Source organism: Cyprinodon tularosa, unplaced genomic scaffold (genome assembly GCF_016077235.1).
Source record: "Cyprinodon tularosa strain WSP-4 unplaced genomic scaffold, ASM1607723v1 ctg404, whole genome shotgun sequence".
NCBI classification, from domain to species: Eukaryota; Metazoa; Chordata; class Actinopteri; order Cyprinodontiformes; family Cyprinodontidae; genus Cyprinodon; species Cyprinodon tularosa.
In genome coordinates, this window is record NW_024039124.1 from 151808 (window position 1) to 174178 (window position 22371).

At 36.8% G+C, this 22371-nt stretch overlaps 1 protein-coding gene across 5 annotated transcripts in view; it reads right to left on the reverse strand.

Annotated features, from left to right (window-relative positions):
* adamts3 (ADAM metallopeptidase with thrombospondin type 1 motif, 3) overlaps positions 1 to 22371 on the reverse strand; it is a 284275-nt gene that overhangs the window by 25801 nt on the left and 236103 nt on the right. For all 5 annotated transcript variants that reach the window (XM_038298273.1, XM_038298274.1, XM_038298272.1 and 2 more), the window contains 3 exons: positions 16673 to 16836; positions 15911 to 16067; positions 10922 to 11054 (listed from right to left, as the gene is read on the reverse strand). In XM_038298273.1, the coding sequence (XP_038154201.1) occupies positions 10922 to 11054; positions 15911 to 16067; positions 16673 to 16836 (454 nt within the window). The remainder of the gene's footprint in view (positions 1 to 10921; positions 11055 to 15910; positions 16068 to 16672; positions 16837 to 22371) is intronic.

Here is a 22371-nt window from a genome sequence, read left to right on the forward strand (position 1 = left end):
TTGGATCCTGCACATGAAGAGAATATCCCATCTCTCTAAGTGAACAAGTAAGCATGCATTGTAACGTAGGCCAAGACTGGATGCAATATAGCAATATAGTCCTGTCTAAATGAAGTATTGAGAATGAACCTCCTTAACCGATGCTGCTAGAACAGAACAAAGTTACTGTATATTCTTCCAACCATTCATCATACTTTTTGCCTGAAGAAAGACGCAGGTAGCAATCCCACCTTTACAGCCATGTGAATCTATAATCAAAAACCAATCTTAACCTTTCTGGCATTTCATTAAAAGGTGTTTAGATAAAACCAGCTCATGCCTACATCCATCTGGATTTTATTAAGGAGAATAAGAGTCAAGGGACTTAAAGCATATGAACATCACATAATAATTATAAAAGACAAATAAAAGTATTTTCTTTCCAAATTACATTTTTATAAAGATTCTTCTGTGTTGGAGAGATAACACAATATATTAAAAAATACCTGTTATGTGGGGGAAAAAAATCAGTGTTAAACAGGAGGCATGTTACTTCTTTTTTTCAGCAAATCCTACTCTTCTTTTGATCAAATGTTGTCAGGTCACAAGGATGTTAATCTTCCAGAATATTTCTTTACCCCCTCATCTATGGTGCCAAAATGGTAGCTTTAATATTTGCAAATGTGTGTGGAGAGTTGTGTGTCTGTATCTCGATTTGTGTGTGTGCAGTGGGATTTGAAAATGTGTAAATAAATCTGTAAATGTGTGAGGAGATTTGTGTGTCTGTACAACAATCTGCAAATGTGTAAAACTACTTGTGTGTAATCCGTTTTGCAAATGTGTAAAAAATCCACAAATCTGTATTCAGATCTGCAAATGTGTACTGAGATTTGCAAATGTGTAAAAAATCCACAAATCTGTATTCAGATCTGCAAATGTGTACTGAGACTTGCAAATGTGTAGATCAATCTGTAAGCACACACAGAGACACTTGTGTCTGAAGTATTTTCGCTTCAAGACCCAGAAATACAGGTGCTGGTCATAAAATTAGAATATCATGAAAAAGTAGATTGATTTCAGTAATTCCATTTAAAAAGTGAAACTTGTATATTATATTCATACATTACATACAAACTCATATATTTCAGATGTTTATTTTGTTTAATTTTGATGATTACAAATGACAACAAATGAAAATCTCAAATTCATATTATCAGAAAATTAGAATATTGTGAAAAGGTTCAAAATTGATGGCCCCTGGTGCCACACTCTAATCAGCTAATTAACTCAAACCACCTGCAAAAGCCTTTAAATGGTCTTTCAGTCTAGTTCTATAGGCTACACAATCATGGGGAAGACTGCTGACTTGACAGTTGTCCAAAAGACGACCATCGACACCTTGCACAAGGAGGGCAAGACACAAAAGGTCATCGCTAAAGAGGCTGGCTGTTCACAGAGCTCAGTGTCCAAGCACATTAATAGAGAGGCGAAGGGAAGGAAAAGATGTGGTCGAAAAAAGTGTACAAGCAAGAGAGATAACCACACCCTGGAGAGGATTGTGAAACAAAACCCATTCAAAAATGTGGGGGGGATTCACAAAGAGTGGACTGCAGCTGGAGTGAGTGCTTCAAGAACCACCACACACAGACGTATGAAAGACATGGGTTTCTGCTGTCGCATTTCTTGTGTCAAGCCACTCTTGAACCACAGACAGCGTCAGAAGCGTCTTGCCTGGGCTAAAGAGAAACAGGACTGGACTGCTGGTGAGTGGTCCAAAGTCATGTTCTCTGATGAAAGTAAATTTTGCATTTCCTTTGGAAATCAAGGTCCCAGAGTCTGGAGGAAAAGAAGAGAGGCACTTCATCCACGTTGCTTGAAGTCCAGTGTAAAGTTTCCACAGTCAGTGATGGTTTGGGGTGCCATGTCATCTGCTGGTGTTGGTCCATTGTGTTTTCTGAGGTCCAGGGTCAACGCAGCCACATACCAGGAAGTTTTAGAGCACTTCATGCTTCCTGCAGCTGACCAACTTTTTGGAGATGCAGATTTCATTTTCCAACAGGACTTGGCACCTGCACACAGTGCCAAAGCTACCAGTACCTGGTTGAAGGACCATGGTATCCCTGTTCTTAATTGGCCAGCAAACTCTCCTGACCTTAACCCCATAGAAAATCTATGGGGTATTGTGAAGAAGAAGATGCAATACACCAGACCCAACAATTCAGAAGAGCTAAAAGCCACTATTAGAGCAACCTGGGCTATCATAACACCTGAGCAGTGCCACAGACTGATCGACTCCATGCCACGCCGCATTGCTGCAGTAATACAGGCCAAAGGAGGCCCAACTAAATACTGAGTGCTGTACATGCTCATACTTTTCATGTTCATACTTTTCAGTTGGCCAACATTTCTATAAATCCTTTGTTTTTATTGGTCTTCAGTAATATTCTAATTTTCTGATATGATGAATTTGAGATTTTCATTTGTTGTCATTTGTAATCATCAAAATTAAACAAAATAAACATCTGAAATATATGAGTTTGTATGTAATGTATGAATATAATATACAAGTTTCACTTTTTAAATGGAATTACTGAAATCAATCTACTTTTTCATGATATTCTAATTTTATGACCAGCACCTGTACAGACAAATCATTGGTTACAAGTCAAGCGGTTTTTCGGTTGGCTCTCTTTACACACGTGATTTTTGCTACTCTTCTGCCGCGTGAGATGCACAAATGCGTAGAAGGATTTGTATGTGTATTTTCGCTATTTGTAACCCCTTGCGCAGGCTCGCAGGCTCACATGCTGCCCTGACCGCAGGCTCGCAGGCTCACAGACAGCCTCTCTCTGCTGCGGCAGTTCAGCACAACTTGCTTCACATACAGCCACATACCACCAGTTGGCGGTATTGTACAGTACGTGACGTTACTGGGGTCCTAGGGGTTGTACCTGCTAAGTTGAGAGCAATGGAATCCCGTCAGCTTTCTGTAAGTATATTTCTTAAATTTTTTCTATAGTTTGCATTAGTAAAACTGTTTCTTCTTCTTCTGCTTCTGTTTTATGGCGGCTGGCAAGCAACTTTATGATGTGCATTACCACCATCTACTTCAGTGGAGTGTGGATCGGGATGCTATGTATTTTCCCACTGAAAAATAAAAATAAATATTAACAATATTTACATAAATAAACTTATATCCTTTCTACCAATTTCGTTTTTTCAAGATTGTTTATCAAATTACAAAAATAATCATAAGTAGATTTTTTCCCCCCAAAATATCTTGTATATTTAACTGTAATTTATTTTCTTGTAACCCTTCTCTCCATAGAATATTTATAACAAAACAACAAAACATGCTCCACCGTCTCCCCTTGATAACAAAAACCACAACCTCCTGTTCCCATTCTAAATAAGTTTCCATTTAACCCCGTGTTTCCGAAACTTAATCTAGATATAACCTCTTTTTTATTCCTTTCCGTTCTCCTCATTTCACCAATTTTCCTTTCAATACTATAAAGCCAACTTCCAGTTCTATGCTCTTCCCACAGCTTCTGCCATCTTTCCGTAACCTTTTGTTTAATAATAGATAAAAAATTTTCCTTACTGAATGGTATCAATATCATCCTTGTCACGTCAACTCCCGCAGCGGAGGAAAAAAAAAAAAGGTAGAGGCTGTCTGTGAGCCTGTGAGCCTGCGGTCAGGGCAGCATGTGAGCCTGCGAGCCTGCGCAAGGGGTTACAAATCGCGAAAATACACATACAAATCCTTCTACGCATTTGTGCATCTCACGCGGCAGAAGAGTAGCAAAAATCACGTGTGTAAAGAGAGCCAACTGAAAAACCGCTTGACTTGTAACCAATGATTTGTCTGTATTTCTGGGTCTTGAAGCGAAAATACTTCAGACACAAGTGTCTCTGTGTGTGCTTACAGATTGATCTACACATTTGCAAGTCTCAGTACACATTTGCAGATCTGAATACAGATTTGTGGATTTTTTACACATTTGCAAAACGGATTACACACAAGTAGTTTTACACATTTGCAGATTGTTGTACAGACACACAAATCTCCTCACACATTTACAGATTTATTTGCACATTTTCAAATCCCACTGCACACACACAAATCGAGATACAGACACACAACTCTCCACACACATTTGCAAATATTAAAGCTACCATTTTGGCCCCATACTCATCCTCTTTTTGATAAGAAGAATCTGTTTCTTATCCCAAGGGGAGCTCTTCCTTGTAAACAACTGATGTACTGTTTCCGCAGAGCAGTACAATACTCTGTATGATAGTGTTCTGACCTGTTCATCTTCTTAAGCTCTTTTTGTGCATTCATCCATTTTGTAATGACTTAATTAAAGGTAACAGTATCATATATATTATTTCCACCCCAGACATCTAAAAAACTGAAAGACTACCTTTGAAAACCTCAAACACACCATAAATAAAATGTTTACCAATATGCATCAAGCTTTTTAATTATTCAGGGGAGAAAATAAATTTGAGCCTAGAGATAAGTGTTTATGATACTGGAAATCAAGATTCAGCTTCCTAAACAGCTAGAAGAGATGAGAGGGCATTCAAATCAGCACAGGTCTCACTTTCTTTAGATCTTAATTTTTTTCCTGAGTTCTTGGTTTAAATCTGAACAGAGCAGCTGGTGGGTAACATTAGCTCACTGTGAGAGGTCTCCATGTTACGCTACAACTTCTCATTGAAGTTTATGGATAACCTAAAGCGGCAGCCTCATGCAGCGTCAAGACTTAAATGAGTGAGGTTGGCTGCCAGTAACCTGCCTTTTTTCACACTTACAGTGTTTCTTTCACCTGCAGGCTCCTTGTGCTGAATCTGCATTGAACCACTCAGGCAACAAATTAATCTTTTCAAAACTGTCTTCGGTTTTCTGACATCTTTTGCACTGGCTATTTTTCACATAAGAAAGCTACAAGGCTTTACCAGGAAGCTTTGATTGGACTGTAAATTAAGGAATAAGTATTTCTTGAGAGCCAATGACCTTCAATTTTCTTTAGTTGTGTCTTCTACAACACCTCCAAAGATGAAATCATTTATGCTTTTGTTGGATGTAATTAGAACTTTTCCCCTATAATTTATCTGATTAATTCCTTATTATGCCATTAAAAACGACTCAAATCATGAAGTAAAATTATTACTTAGGTGACCTTTCAGATGAACTTGGCAAAATAAACTACAGACTCTCAGGGTCACAAAAAAGAAAATTTGCAATCAGGTTTAGACTTGAAAACGAGGGTTTTAAATTTAGATTTCGTTGCAGTTTCCTATGGGCTAGCTGAATTTTTATAAATATTACAAAGAGAATCTAACTAGAATCATTACAGAAAATGAAATTTAGATTTCAAAAAATCTGTGTACATGCAATGCTTATAAAAAAGCTTGCACACTGCAAACACATGCAATTGCAAACACTCTGAATGTCATCCAAATGTAACTATTCCTGCAGGTTTTTGAACTAAAGGATTAAAGTTATTTTCATTCTTAACAAAGCAAAGTTAGAATATATACTACAAATGATTAGACCAACTCCAAAACAATGTTAATTAGAATGTTTGGTTACATTTTAACTATACAGAACACCACAGCGTCATCTTTAAAACTGCAATGAAGCATCACCTAACTTGGATTCTTTAGGAAAATAAGTCCAGCATTTTAAAGTAATGCTTTATCATGTCTTGCATAATGTGGAAGGTATCGAACTAAATCAAACCAAGAGCTTTCATATGGCATCCATGCTACAAATGTGCAGCAATATTACCGCAAGGTGTGACTACCAAAGAAGAAAAGCCGGAGGAACTCCTTATGTTACATTTGAAATGATGATTGCTTGGCATTGAAACAACTCTGGGAATACTACACTAGAGGACTTTATATTACTTATTAGTTTGGCTTCCAAATATTAGTCAGCTTATGTCAGAAGGGTTTTATCACCCCAGAACAATCATCACAAAACAGCCCTTTAAGAATTGATTTGCTGTTTTCTGAAATTGTATGAAAAAGACAAAGAATATACTGTTAAAGTATATACTGTTAAAGACCATGAGGCATAAAACACAGAATTTGTTAAGTTATTGTTTTTAGAAAGAAAAAAACTAAATTAAAGTTAGGGGGACCTAACCTCCATATTTAACAGCAGCCAGGCTTAATAACAGGAATGCTTTTGGAAATTGCATCATTTAACTGCTCTAAGGATGTTTTTGTTCAGTCTGAATTTCATTAACAAGTTTAGACTTTATCAGACAGCAGAGATCTCACAAAAAACACAATTATTCTTCTCGTTTTTAAATGTATAATGCAATATTTTTCTTTAAGTCCTTCATTAAACCAGGGAGTATAGATGTGACACAGCACCCTGCAACTTCCCCACAGGATTCAAAGGCACAAGCAGACAGTGACTTGTCTTTACAGACATGACAGCCTAGTTTATATTCAATGAATCTAGATGATAACACCAGAGGTAAACAAAGAAAGCTCTACTGCTGGAAAACTCTGACTCAATAGCAAAAGAAACATTACTATCATGATGACCTAGGATTCTAGGTTATAAATAAGAAGTTGAAAACACAAGTGAGTTATTAAGCTGTTCTGTTTGTGCTTTCCAAACTCTTCAAAGGATGGATTAGATCTGAATAAAAATACAGTAGACATTGTTGCCAATAGTTAAATTATCTCTGCTGTGTTATTGGTGTACCGTTGTGACAGACAGCTATATCAGCTTTGCCAATTATGATTTAGACCTTGATTTATGAGGCAAATATTTACAGAACATATGTACACCAAAACTTTGAAAATTGAGTGGTTTTAGTGCTAAATAAGCAGAGGCAGTATGCAGTAATTCTTTTGGTTTAAATTGACCCAAACTGGTAGCAGAAAGAAATCAAATCGTAAAATCGAATAAATTATAACATTCTAGAAGTTGAATAAAATCTCTAAAACATGTTCTTCTTTTGCAGAATTAGCTATCACTGCTATCAATGTTCAATCAAGATGTTTTACAGAGGTGCTGCTCCTCTTTCCAGTTTGGTTTTCTCCAACTTTTTCTCTCTGTTCTATGCTTGTCATTTTGCCAAATGCACCTGCTTTACACAAGCAGGCAATTGCGTAAAGTACTGACAGGTGAGTCAATATTAACATCAAACAGATAAGGTATTAAATTAATTCACTAGGGCTGTTAAAGAATTGTATAATGTTTATCTAATTATATATACATATACACTTGTCAGAAAAAGTTGATTTTTTAAATTTCATATATTAATTTATCCTATTAACTCACTATAAAAGTTTTTACTCAGTCTGTTTTACCTACAAGGCCACACAATTCTCTGCATGAGGATATCTGTAGACCACACATAGCTTCTTCCCATAACAAACCAGATTCTTTCTCAAGGATTATTCATAACATGTTATGGTTAACCAAGATGTCTGTAATTTGTTTCTACTCTGACTACTTTCCATTGTTGTAAGTAAGGGGAAACACCCGCTGCTCAGGCAGAACAGGGCTAAATACAGAGCAGCAAGGGCTGTATGATGAACTGTTTTCTCTTTGCAAAGATATGATAAAATAAAGTGCCGACTGAGTGAAATCATCTATATCCATTTATTTAACTAGGGTCAATAGTTGAATACTTTTTTTTCCCACTACAACACATAGATAGATATATGCATATAGATAAATATACATACAGTATATATAGACATTATTATTTGTTTGTTATAGCAACCAGTTAGTTTCACACCTAGCAAAAGGTTCGACACAACCTCCTCATTAAGATAAAACGCCTTTCCTCTCCTTGCTTAAATTGCATAAAAGGATAAAATGAGAATCAAAGATTTGGTCCTACAGTGAGTGCTGAAAAGCCACACCATAAACACAACACGCCGCATACAGAAATACTTTAGTTAGATGTTAAAAAGTTCAAAAAACCTTGAGATCAAATGTGAGTTCAGTGTATATAAACAACAAAACGCAACGGACATAATTTGTGGACTAACAGGTAACAACCATTATAGCAAAAAAAAGAAAAGAAAAAATTATGCAACAAGTGCAGCACAAGCAGGAGCTATACTTGATAAAATGTTTTTTTTTGTCTTTTTTTCTTTGTAGATGTGTTCTGGTTTCCTATACATCACATACAAAATGTTTTGCATCCTGACTACAAGATTATTTCATTAGATTATCTAAAGAGCCTTTATGTTAATCACTGTGTCTCGGAAGGGGAAGATTATCTTTCAGTGTGAACAATACCAAAGCATCAACCTGAATCACCAGTAAAACCCCTTTGAGGAATTTTTAAGGCTAAGTTGAAAGCTCTCTGACAGGGCTATGAGAATCATTATAAAAACAGGCCCATACTGTATGCAGGGGATGAAGCTACGTTTATTATATGAGACCAAAACAAAGTGATAGGATCATTAAAAGCAGGTAAGATAGTTCTAACCAATCATGACTGTGTGGTAATCTTAGCTTTTTGTAAAGAGTGTAAAGTTAAATGAGCTGTACCAAAAAAAAGATTAATTTCAGATTGTTAATTTATGGATCTATTAGGAAGAATAAAAAAAATGATCAGCTATTTATGTTAATGCACATATTTCCCAGGAGCTATTCTTTCATAGATGTTATTGCTGATTTTTCTAATGCCTTTTTTTTCTTTAATTACATTGTATGAGTAATTTGTTTCCAGAATCCATGCACTATCATTATCTATTTATGATTGCATTATGCATATGCCTAAAAAGTCTCAGTACTACAGCTGGTGTTATCATGGAGCCCGGCCGCCTTCAATAGAACCACTTTATTGCTTTGTGCCAAGTACAATGACAGACAGAGAGGATTAAATTACTACTGGTACAGTAGCTCTCTACACCAAAGTAGGGCAAGAATAGCTTGTAAAATACAATGCAAGCCCTAATAACCCACCTGTGGTTTCCTACTCAGCCCTGTTCACAATTCAGGTTTCCTGGGATGAAACACCAAAAAAAGAAAGAAAAAAAGACCCCTTAAACTAAATAAGTAACATTATTCGTAAAAAAATGCATAAAACCACCTAATAAACAGAGCTACGTTAGGATACTGACTATTCAAAATTGTATACACTGTTGCGTATTTTGAAATTTAGGAAAGTTATTTCGTTTTATACTTAATTAATCAGGGTGTAGTCTACAGGAAAAGTTTACCATAGTTTAAACCAGTAATTTAAAACAGAAAATGAAATAAATAAATAAAATGTATGGTCAAACAGCAAGGATCTCTATCCTCAACACCAGTGCTCGCTAAGCCATCAATCACGATCAGCTGGAAGAACATTGAAACATTTCCTGTAGACCCCGAGAAGGATAGAATAAAGCTGGCACATTACCTGTTGCAAAATGACAATATACGGCACTAGGTTTAAAGCCGTAGGGCTGATAGATGATAGCATGTAGACGGTGATGTTGTCAGCTGGCATGGTGACAGCTCCAAGATAAAAGTCAAAAGCTTATAATTTCGATGAGGAATGAGAAGAGGAATTTATTTTCACTGTGGTGAAGGACAAGTGTGCTCGTCTGCTGTGCCACCAAATGCTTGCTCTGTCTAAAAGAGGATATCTGGAGTGCACCACAACACGAACCACGTCACATTCAAAGACAGTTTCCCCGCAAAGAGCCCAATCCATGTTAGCTGTTTTTCACAAAATCTACTACTCAACATAAGGCAGCGACTGAAGCTTCTTTCCATATTGATCACCTTTTGGCCAAAAACAAGAAATGTTTTACGGATGGCCATTTACTCAAGAAAGAAAAGGCCATCTGTTTATTCAAGGAAGAAATGGCCATCACTGCAGATATGCTTTTCATCGGCTCCAAAACTGTGCTCCGCATAGTCCAGCTTTGCCCTAACACTGTTGCGAGGAGGGTTGAGGAAATGTCGGGGCACATGGATTAACAAGCGCTAACTGACTTGTCAAACTGAAAATTTTTCACCCCAGTTTGATTAATCCACTGAAAGTCCGTTTTTGTGACTGGTTATATTTCCCTTTCTAATAATAACTGCTTAATTTCTTTAAGATAGACAAGAGAAAAGCAAAACGTTCGTAAACAACAGCAGGTACGTACGTGGGAAGCAAAACTCTGAGTACCATAGCAAACTCTAGAAGACACTCTCTCATGCTCTTACCTCAAAAATAAGGATGGATTTAAAACCTTTAAAATATGTTTTAAAATTTGACAGAAAATGCTGGGAGTTTAAAAAAAGCTAATTTACAAAACACAACCTTGTTTGCATTAACCAGCATTGCCATGTTTTTTTAATTACAGGAAATATATCTATAAGATTTGGACTTCATATAAAATGCATCTAACATATTTGTTGCTGTTTGCAGCTAAGTGCAATGACATTTTTTCCATGTTTGATGAATCAACCAACAAAAAAATTATACATGCTGATCGTATGCTGCTGCTTTGGACGCCTCTTACTGGCATAGGGAGTAATTTATAGTCTTTTGTTATCTGATCTGTTTCTATTTCAAAAAGAAGTGAAAAAAGTATTGTTTTTAATGCTGTGCCAAACATGTACCAAAAGTTGTTCTATGTACTTTTGATATCCTGAAATAGAAATTCTAAAGTAAAAAAGAGATTGTGTCCTTTCAGTGGCACTTATTCTTCAGGGTTGTAAAAAAAAAACATTAGCTCTACTAATGTGGTGCAGGAATAAGAAGCAGAACTTATAACCAATGGGTGTACAGACATGAAAGGGATAATTGAGGACAAAATGTTTTGATTTTAACTCCCCTCTCAATCTTAGAGAGAAATTGTGAGTCATTTAATAGTTTTATCTGCAGCCACCTGGATTTCATTATTTGTGTCCTTTATGACTCTATAGGCTGTAGGAGAAAAACAAAATCAAAGTTCTGTTACTCACCGAGGCTGAGAGCAGTCCTGAAGGTTGCACATTCTGCGGATTGGTTTTGGCTTCTTGTTTGTTTCGCAGTAACCTCGATGAACCATCTTTGTGTCTCCTTTCTTTCTGCACCCATACTTAGTGTACTGAAACCCTAAGAAAAGAGAAACCCACTTCAGCTATGGACTGGATACCGAATAAAAAGCTATGTTTGTTCAATGCATTTGTTAATTAAAGATACATAAATGAAAGTGGCTATTAGTCGTAGAGCTTCAGAATCAAGATCCTGCTTTCACTCTGTTTCAAATCAGAAGCATCTCTGCCTCGAATCTAAAATACTAGCTGAGCTATTACAGTTATAGAACAGCACCCAAGATTGAGGTGATAATCTGTAAATAAAAAGATCCTCATTAAGCCACAGCATCAGTCATCACAGTGGGCAGAGCTTTTGTGCTCACAACCAGCAGATGGATCCTGTCAGATGATTAATTTGACTAACGTGTAAAAATTATATAAATGAGGCATCACATGATTTATGACCATATTGGCCCCTTCTCTGCCACTACCTGGCTATCAGTTAATCAGGAAATGTTAAACAGATTTTATGGATAACGAGGTATATCAGTAAAATGTGAAGCAAAAAATGTGCTAATCAGAATTTTATGCTCTATTTCTGGACTGGCTTTGAGTTTAAACTGCCAGCATAGATTTATCTTTTAATATCTTTTTACATTTTCACGGTTCTATCTTTATGCTGAGAATGGTCCCTTACCATTTACATTAGGAACAGAGACACACTGCAAACGTAGCAAAGTAACTGCTGTAAAACAGGGTTCTATTATTTTAAACAAACTTAAAATGACTTAAAAGTTTATTCAGCATTTTGTATAAGGAACTTGAAAATTTAGCGCAGTGTACATTAGAACAAGGCTGCCTATTAGTGAATTTCATAAATTCTTACTTAAACTTTCAAAGATTTATAAAATGGTTGTAAATGTCATAATCTAGCATGTTCAGTGAATTACTGGGATGAATAAAAAGAAAATCAGTATGTTACATGAATTGGAAGGACAAACTGAGAATAATTGCTTTATTTGTTCAGCCTTCCTGATATCTGTTGAAAGTCTCACTTTTTATTTTTGTATTCTCGAAGCAGTAAGAGCAAAGAATGTTATTGACAGTGAAGTGTGGTAGGTACAGTATGACATGATCGCTTATTAGTAAAAGACTTTTTTTTAGCTTTAGCCTGATCAATCAGTCATAAATTGAGGCCATTTAAGCAGAAAATAAAACATCCTTTAGACTCCTTCTTTGCCAGAAATACTGAGAACTCTAATGGTGTGTTCGGACAGAACGCATTATGGGCATCAGAGTGTCTGATTTACATGCAAAGTCTACGGGGGACAGCGTCATTCAACTATTTCAATGGTTTGGCGCCTCTTTATCTTATAGAGCTTTTGTACGAGAATGTTCTGAGGACAGGTTTGTAATCAGAACTTTGACTGACTGACTGATTGATTTTAAGACATTTTTAAAAATGGATCCATTTAAACTGGATTCTCATCCCAGTTGAGCAAAAATATCTCAACTGTTAAACTTTTATTTTCCGATACTTACTTCTTTTTCATGTTGTTCTAATGTTAAATTTTTGATGTTGTGATGTTTTGCTTTCTTTTAATTTGTAGACATTTACTGCACTTTGGTCACTTTGGCTGTGAAAAGTGCTCAATAAAAGTTAACTGATTGATCTCTTAAGTACAAGGGCCTGAGGGCCGCTCAACCACAGTTGTAAATGACACTTGGTGTTACAGCCATGAATCTTGTTTTTGGTATCAACAACTTAAATAACACTGTTGCATTTTCCCTGTGGTTCGCATGAAAACTTCAATGCATGTGAGCCTAGCTCTAGGACTTTTCTAAATATTTTATTAAATGTTACATTCAGCATTCGGACTAAGGTTTTTTTTTATTTTTGAGATGAAGTTCTTCCATATTTGCACTTTCTCTGACCATCAATCATACTGTGACTTTAGTAGGACATCCATTATCCATCTAGGCATTATTACATCCTAAATCTTAAAGAGACATTATGTAAGTTTTTACAGAAAAAGTATCTCTAAAAGAGCCTTTTAATCTGACCGTTTATGACAGAGAGATCATTTGATGAGCAGACTGACACCTCAATATTTCTGCACAGACGCATCCAAAAGCCTATAGCCTATGTTCTTGAATTAACTTTGGATTGGTTGGATTGAGTTTCTGCACCATTCCTTTGAATGTGAGGTCAAGCATATACATGTTGGGTGGGTCCAACCTAGCAAACAACTGAAGAGTTATATTCAGGATGGATTTTGAGGATAATAAGAAGTGACTGGCATCCAATTCAACTCAGACAGCAATGGAAACTCCATGTTACTGTAGGTGAAAAAAGTAAACAAAGAAAAAACTTGTTAAGTACGAATACAACTCCTGAGAACGAGCAGAAGAGAGCTGCAGTTCTATGTTTTGGCCACAGTTGGCAGTATCATTAGAAAACTCTAATGCAGGGGTGCCCAACCTTTTTTAAACCAAGATCTACTTTTGAAGTTGATGGCATGCCGAGATCTACCAAGCCAAACACAAGGGATGGGCAGTATTTGTTTTTTATTTGCACAGGTGGATAATAAACAGTAAGTCCAACAAACGGGGAAATGATCAATTGTTTCAAAAAATAGGTTGCAAAAACAGAACTTAACAATCTCATAAGAACTGCACACCATATCACTCACTCACTCACTCACTCACTCACTCACTCACTCACTCACTCACTCACTCACTCACTCACTCACTCACTCACTCACTCACTCACTCACTCACTCACTCACTCACTCACTCACTCACTCACTCACTCACTCACTCACCAAACTATAGAAAAGAGCAGTCAAGATCTCCAGACAAAGGCTGTGCAGTCAAAATCTAAATAAACCAATTGATACACACACAGTCCAGTAGATATGAAAAAATATGTTAGAACTGTAAATTTACAGTCATATATATATATATATATATATATATATATATATATATATTTACTACTTTTCAAGACTGCACTTTAAAAAAAGATGAAATTGTCCAGAGAGCTGTTCCAAACTAAATTTCATTTTTGTTTTACACTTGTGTAAACAAAATGACAAATAAAATCTGTCTAAGTCTAAGATCACTTCAAAGCAGGAAGAAGGAGAAGGGAAGTCCACTATTTCAGAATGATAAACTTCACTGGCAGAGAAACTGGCAGATGGATTAAAATTCGCTTTAGCTTTACCCTAAATTCAACAGGAAAACAGATAAAAATAGGAAAATAGTAAGTCCAAACTATGTGGATGTGAAGATGTAACATACAGCAGAATGGGTTGTTGACTGTTTCTTTAATTTCGGGCAAAAGTTCCTGTGATGTTATGAGCCGGAAAGCTCTTGAACTCCAATACCCAGCATGCAATGGGGCGCGTGGCGTCACGGGTTGGAGGCTAGAGCAAGAGGGCAGTTCTGAATGTAGCTTGCTAATGAAAGGTTCTGTGGAAGCTTGGAAATAAATATACAGAGCAAGTTTACACGCCTCGTCTGTTCTATATAGAATCGAAGAACAACGCAGTTCCAAAAATCTTTCGAAGAATCTGCAAAGGCTCAGCCACCTGACATCGGTGTGCAGCAGTAGAGCAATGTGGTCTGCACCTGCCTCCTCGAGCTGGGCACGGAATAAACACCTCTGAAAACTCCCAGCCCGAACAGAGCAAGCGATCTTTATCGCAATGTCCATGACATGCTTCATATTTAAAATATTGCCGTACAGCTGTTGCTGAATGGTGCAGTGGTTGATCCAAAAAATCTGGGAAAGTTTCAGACAGCTTAAACAGAGCAACGCATCCAGCAGTGCTCCCAACCATAGATGGAGCCCCATCAGTTGTGATAGATGTCATTACTTCATTATCTCTGCAGATTCCTCTTCGCGCTTTAGAGTCCCTGGTAACAACCTAGCAACCGTGGCAAACCATGCCCAGCAATCAGCATGCATAAAAAAGGTTCCCTGAATACTTTTTACTTTTCATTTTATTATTATGAAAATAGACGTTGGCCTCTCGTGATCAATGATTTGATTAGTATTTTTTTAAACTTTTTTTTTTGTCATAGCCATAAATAGGTCTACATTGTTAAACTTCTCGCGATCGACTGAAACTCCACCCGCGATCGACTGGTAGATCGCGATCGACTGGTTGGGCACCCCTGCTCTAATGCCTCTTTAAGAGGATGGGACTAACCATAACAGTCCATGTTTTGTCTGAAATGATAGTTTGGCCTAAACAAGCACACAAATCATGATGATCTCTGAAATATTTTCTTTTTTTTTTTTTACTGACGCTGTTTATTTAAAGTCATATTCAATAGAAAACAATGTTTTCGAAAAGTGAATTTTACAGCGACGGATTTATTGAAACCTTTATTTCTGTTCTTTCATTTTATTCAAACAACTTTAAAATATATAATGGAGAAAGGAAAATAAAGTCGGATAAATTGTTATTTTTTAAATGGGAATTGGCTAAAAAGTATGCTAATGCATACTAATGTTCCATCAGCTCCATTATGCTAACAAATTAATTCATTGAATAAAAATGTTTATGATATTTAAAATATTTATTATGTCTGTAGGATAGGACATATTTGGCTGGTAAATAAGATATTTAAACATTCCCTCTCTTTTGCTTGTTTCTTTATTCATTACCTTTTTATTTTGAGACCCTGAATTAATTTTTTTTTATTAAGATGAGATTAGCATCTCTGAATCTCTTGTGGGGATGGCTAATATCTTTGCTTCAACACACAAGCTTACTCAACTGTTTTTCTAAAGGGCGAAAATTAAATTTGGATTTCAATTATGAGACACTTCCATAGAGGAGTAGGAATTAAATTAGAAAATGCAAATCTTACTCAACAGTCCAAATGTTCCTCCACTCCTTTTTTGATTCAATGATGATTTACCTCCAGAGCAGGGCTTTGAACACGACGACCAGCTCTTCAGAGCCCACTCATAGGTATCATCCTGAATGACATTGTTGTTGTTGACTGGAACAGAGTCTTCATGGATGATGTAATTGTACATTAAAGTGGATCGGGTTTCATTGTCCTTGGGTACAATCTACAAACCAGGAACAGAATAGACAAAGTCTGAATGTTATAGCCTGCTTTTCTATTCAGCAAACCTGCAATAAAATACTAGTGCTGTTCAATTAAACTGTGGATAATTTTAAAAGATGGGGTGGATGGGCAGGATGGTTCATTGCATTGCCTCTTAACGTAACTGGCTCCAAGATAAATAGGCAATTATAAGAGCAGAGGAAAGCTTGATTTTAGCTTGACCTAAGTGGCAAGGTATTGTTAATTCATGATAAAATACATATAATCCAACTAATTGTTGTTTTTCTTCATGGGGGGGAGATCATGTCCAATTAATAAGAAACCTTTAATTTTATCAATCCCTCTGTTACAAATAGAATGTGAGATCAAGACCTTTTTCTATTTATTTGAAATGTTTTAATACATCAGCACATCACCAAAGATCCCAATAAGTTTAAGATGAGCTGTAAAAAAGTTAAAGAGATGAAACATGTATTTTAAGATGTTGCATTTTACTCTAGGAAAGGATGACTCGACTTCTAGTTATAAAAACACCAAATCTAAAATCTCTTTTCCACAGCATCTCTAATACAGCCTGCAGACTTTTCACTAATTGAATACACTCACCAGAACCACCACAGGGTCATGCAGAGGTCCATCAGTGTGCAGCGTCTCCACATCTCCCTCAATGATGTAGTGCCACTCCACGCCAAGGTCAATGAAGCTCCTGGACTTTAGCTGGTCTCCTTTCCCGTTAAGGATGTAATGTCCAGTTGCCTGGTTCTTGATTGCTGCAATCAGTCATTTGTTGTGGGAAATTGTGAGACCAAAGAACTGTCAGAAAACAACTTTAGTAGATTTTATATGCAATACACACTGTATATATGTATATAGGCTGCCCCATTGATCAATTCTTACTAAATGTGCTCTTTATCTTAGTTAATAGGTCTGCTTGTTATCACTGCTCACAATTAAAATAATTACTTTCAAATTGAACATCTTAACTGAAAAAATATTGAGCTTTATTAAAAAGACTCACAAACAATCAGTATAAGGACTGTTATTATCTGGTGCTGACATACTAAGAATTAGGAACAGAAACACATTTTAAAATGCATGACTGTATAATTACATAACCACATAATCTTCTTGCCACCAGTGCAGAGCTTACTCATTGGCAATAAGTTATTGTTAATAAATCCACATGGCAAAGTCTAATAGACAACAACGTGGTAATAAGAAGGTCAGAGGATACTCTCCTTGAGAACAGAAATGTCAGTGGGTGTTTACGTATTGAGTCATGTTGATGAGGGATAGGCCAAATGTGGAGGACAGCAGAGTGTCTCTTTAAGGCAATTGCTGATTCATTGTGATCTGTTTGCCCACAGAAATAGACTTATGCTAAAACATGTCAGACTTTTTCTGAGGTTTTCAGACCTTCATCATGTCCATGAAGTATTTTAATATTATTAGGGTTACTAGAGTTTTTTTTTTTTTTTGATTTTGTTCATTTTAAGCTACAGAAGCGTTTTTGTTCTAAATCCTTGTTTGAAAAGACGGTATATTCTAGCATTTTTTATTTTCTGATTGTAAAATTCACAGTTTTCACCTGTCTTTTTAGCGAGATAAATAAAATATGAGTGCAAATATTAAGTAGAAAAAAATGTACTGTGCTAGCAATATAGTTGAGAGACAGACTGTTGAACTACTTAGGGATTAAATGCCAGATCAAGTTAAAAGAAGGCTACAGAAGGGAGAAGGAAAAAAATAGTTTTGTATACAGATAAATGATAAAACATGTTTTTCTATTTTCTTAAACAAAAACTTGCCTGTATTGTTTGGCCCTATTGATGAGTAAATTGTTTTCAATAATGTTTTAAAATAAGGAACTATCAGACTGAACGGTATCAAAAAAATCTTTTAAAGCTTAGTATTTTTTTAAAAGATTTTTAAATTAGTTATTTTGAATGAAAAATAAATTGCTATAGGTGAAAAATATGTAGCGTGCTATATCTTTTTTGTTTGGACACCAACGGCTTTTTACTTGAGACAGTGAAAGAAGCTCTGTGTTCTTTAAATCTCAGCGAGGTGATTTATTTTCACTGGAATAAACAACATGTTGGAACTTCCCAATACACACTACCTCCGGTTTCTGGCTGTGCTGTTTTTCACCTAAAATGTTGTTATGGGGAAGAATTTAATGAGCACCTGCACAATACTTTGTTTATAAAATATAAATAAATAAAGTCCTTCTTAGCTTGTATGTTCAAATCCCACAGTTTGATGTAAATTCTCATTAGTCAGCACCAGAGAAAACAGTCCAAATTATTCCATTAAAATAAGCAGTTTTCTTTCTTGAGTGTGCTAATCTCACTGTAAGTTTAGGGCTATATATATATATATATATATATATATATATATATATATATATATATATATATATATATATATATATATATATATATATATGAGGCAGTGCTATTTATTTTTTCTGAAGTGTGAATATAATACTGGGTTAATGAGAGAGGAATTCTGAGAAAACACAGCAGTTCAAGGAATAAGCAGGTCAGAAGAATCAGTAATCCATCAGTGTGTCATTTTTAAAGTAATGACAGCAGCAGGAAGGATGTTTACTGATATACAGCAGAGGAACAGTTCTAAAGTTTAGCAGGGCTGTTTGGTTTAGGATGTGCTAATGTTTTACATGAATAGGTCCATTTAGACGCAACAGTGAGACTCAACTTGAAATGTTTTCAACTTGCTTTGATTGTGTTTTGTTTGGTCCAATTTCTGTTCTGCGGTATTGATTTTTCCTAGAGCCACAGGGTATAAAAAATAAAGGTAATCAGTCTTGAAGTGCTTTACTTTCATACAAAGCTCTCCCTGGGCCATCTCAGCTGGCTGGAAGAGTGAAACTATTATCAACTACAAAGAAAAGAGAAAAGTAAAACAAACAAGCAAAGTCAAAGCACATTAATCTATTGTTTGTGTATGTATTCACAGGTTATAAAGCTCATTCTAATCTTGCAAAACAACTCAGCATAGGACTGTAACATATCGCCAACCTTTCCGCAGTTCCACCATCTCAATTAATCTGCTCTTTTCCGATTCTGCCTCAACATGGCAGACCTGAATGTTTGAGAGATAGACTGTTGAAGTCCTTTATTTGCTTTGGAAAGCTGAACAAAGTCATCAGTCATCAATATCCCTAGGTTTGCCAGACTCTCCAAAGATGGAACCGATAAGTTGAGGTGGTGTTCAAGAGCTGTATTGTATATTGGTTTACGCTATATTGTACGCTATATTGTATATTGGTTTTATTTGTTGTGCCATGTGACATGATCGTGGTTTTGGACATTGGAACCTGTTTCCATATTTCCTCTTGACATGATGACCGAAGAAGAGGATACATTTTTGGCTCATAAACATCTTTAAGACCTCTGCAACCCTCCCCTTTTCAGCCAACTGCCTCCACAGGAACTCCCACAGAGGTGTGCCACCGCACTCTGTGTTGAGGACAGTTAAAACCACACAACACACAGAATTATTCTCTCTTTCCCAGGAAGCTGCCTGAGGGTCCACATCGAAAGACGGCACCGCCATGGAGACTCTAAAAAGGCCCAGATCTCCAGAATGATGGCTGACCTTTCAGAACCAAACTCCTGCAAAACAGAAAGTCTCCTAAGAATCCCTTGGTGTGAGCCTCATGGACAACCCCCCCCCCCCCCCCCCCCTTCCTGCTGTGAGCCTGCCTTCTAAGCTGCTGCTGGATGGAAACTCAAGTCTTCCAAATAGACATGGACAAAAAGGTTTGTAGGTCTGGCACATCTAGGAACAGAAAAAACAATGTATTTTGATGATTTTGATCATTTCATTGTTTACTGGTGAGTAAAGACAAAGCTAACAGGATGGACTGCATGCTACCCTTTACCCTTTTTTTATTTCACTAAGGTTTTAACACTGATATAACATTAGTGTTATATAGTGTAATTTAACTAAAGGTTACTGGTTCCTGATTAAGCAAATCATTTAATATAGCATTATTTGGCCAAATAATGTTTTATTCACCATGGGACGATTTATGAAAACCGTCCGAACCGTTCGGTTCGATTCGCGTGTGTTTCGTTCGGTTCATGCGCTGCTCCTTTTTCTCATAGGCGAAGCGTTTACACTCCAGAGCAGAAGGTGGCGGTACTGCGACCAAAGCCAACCACCAGTAGTAAACAAGAAGAAGAAGAAGCGAAGCAGCTTAGCCAGGTGTAGCAGAAAAAAATCAGTTGTTGTGGAGAATTGTGTCGGACTGGCGAGTGGGAAAGAACAGGAGTTGGAAGACGCGCCAGCAGCACTTTATAGGTCTGCTGTATGGGACCACTTTGCATTTAGAGTGACCTACGATGACACCGGAAAGAAAGTTGTGGATAAAAGTGCAACAGTGTGCAAGCATTTTGCAACACATTTTGTTTATGCTAACAGCAAAATGACCAACATGTCATGCTAACCCTGAAATCCCTCATACTCCGTCAGCAACCCCCCCTCCGCCCCGCTGCGCTCCAGACTGGCTGCTCAAAGCAAAGCCTACAGCCCCCACTGTGGCTCCCGTTCGCTCCCCTCTGAGTCCCTTGGAGATGGTAGAGAGCATGCGCGAGATGATTAAATTCAAAGCAGCAAAACATACGGAAATGATCCAGGGTTTCCGCGGATCACTTAAAATAATTACAATCCATTATTTTTGGGGGGATTTTTTCATTAATTTCATAAATTTTTATGGGATTTCGGTGTAACAATCAACATATATCAAATCGAACCGAAAACCGTGACCATGTGTTATGTGCTCCGGGCACATTATTATTTCTTTTGGTTATTTAATTACGTTAATTTGCAGCATTGTGGCCCGCCTATAAATAGGCCGGCGTTCAGAATGTGAGAACGCTCTAGTCCGCCCCACTCCGCCCTGCTGAGACGCAGTTTTTCTTCTCGCTCGGGCTGAAACTGAGACTTGAGGCTGCCATGTGGTAATTTTTGTATTTTTTTGTGCTTTCCCGATTTTGGCCTAGTGGGACCGGTGGTCCTGTTTTTGATCTTTTCTTTAAGATAGGTTTTTCCCTGTTTTTCTTTTTTTTGCTTAGGCCCTCGGCTGTGCCGTTTTGTTCTTTTTTGCCGGCTCACCAGGTCCATCTTTCTGTTAATACTTTTTGGAAGGTTTTGTTTCTCTTTTCTCTTTTTTTTCCGATTCCTTTTTTTATGGGACACGGGATTTGAGGGCCAACTGACCATCTTTTTTCTTTTTCCCTTTTAGGAAAGATCAGAAAAGTGGAGAAGTTAAAAATAAAACTGATTGAACCCTCATCTTCTTTTGTCTCGTGTCCTTAAATATGTTGTGTCTGGTGTGGACCTAACACAACGAAACCGTGAATCGAACCGAACCGTGGATTTTGTGAATCGTTCAACCCCTAGTGTGCATGTCTAACTGCTTGAGAGTTTTGTCTGTTCTTCCATTTCACAATGTTTCTGTGATTTTTCCTTGCACCTTAGGATGAACAGACCCTTTCTTGCTCTGAAGTCAGGTTGTTTTCTGTTCCTCTGGCTAAAAGAAAAAAAACTGCAGAGATGCAGCACAAATTGTTCCAAATGCTGGTCAAAAACCATCAATGTATATTGTTAAGCATCACTGCTTCCTTTAGAAATGTGTGAGGGATCCACTTAATGTGCACCAACACTCCTCACAGATGCTTGCTTTCTAGCAGCGCGTTGATAAGAAGCCGGATGTTGCGGCCCCTCTTCAGCCTGTAGAAATCATTGTTCTGGCTTTCTGAAAAGGCTTTCAGAATGACATTCTGCTTTTCTTAGTCCAATTTAGAAGCGCTCCGATCCTAGTAAAGGGCTTCCGCATTTCTGGATTTAGTATACATGTATTTGCTGTTTGGAAGCAGCAGTGAAAGATCCCTTCCATGACATTGGTTGCAATTTAAACCTTAGTTTCTAATACCTTCTTTAAGGATTGCTTAAAATCTTTGCTTGCAATCTTTCAAAGGAACAATTGCTAAGGACAAACGTTGTCAATGTTTTGTTCTGCGTTTTTCACACCATCATTGTCTGGTAATAAACACAACATGCAAGTAATTCTTTTAAAAATATATAAATGTAAGTGTCATTCAATAGGTTTAAAAATGTGTTCTCCTTTAATCAATCAATCAATCAATCAATGTTCTGATACCTCATCTTCATCTTCGCATTACATTTGTTTTAACTACGGTCAGTTTGCTGGCGAACTTGACACAGCTACTGTATACCATGGACAATGCAATCAGCTACTGGTTTCAATAGTG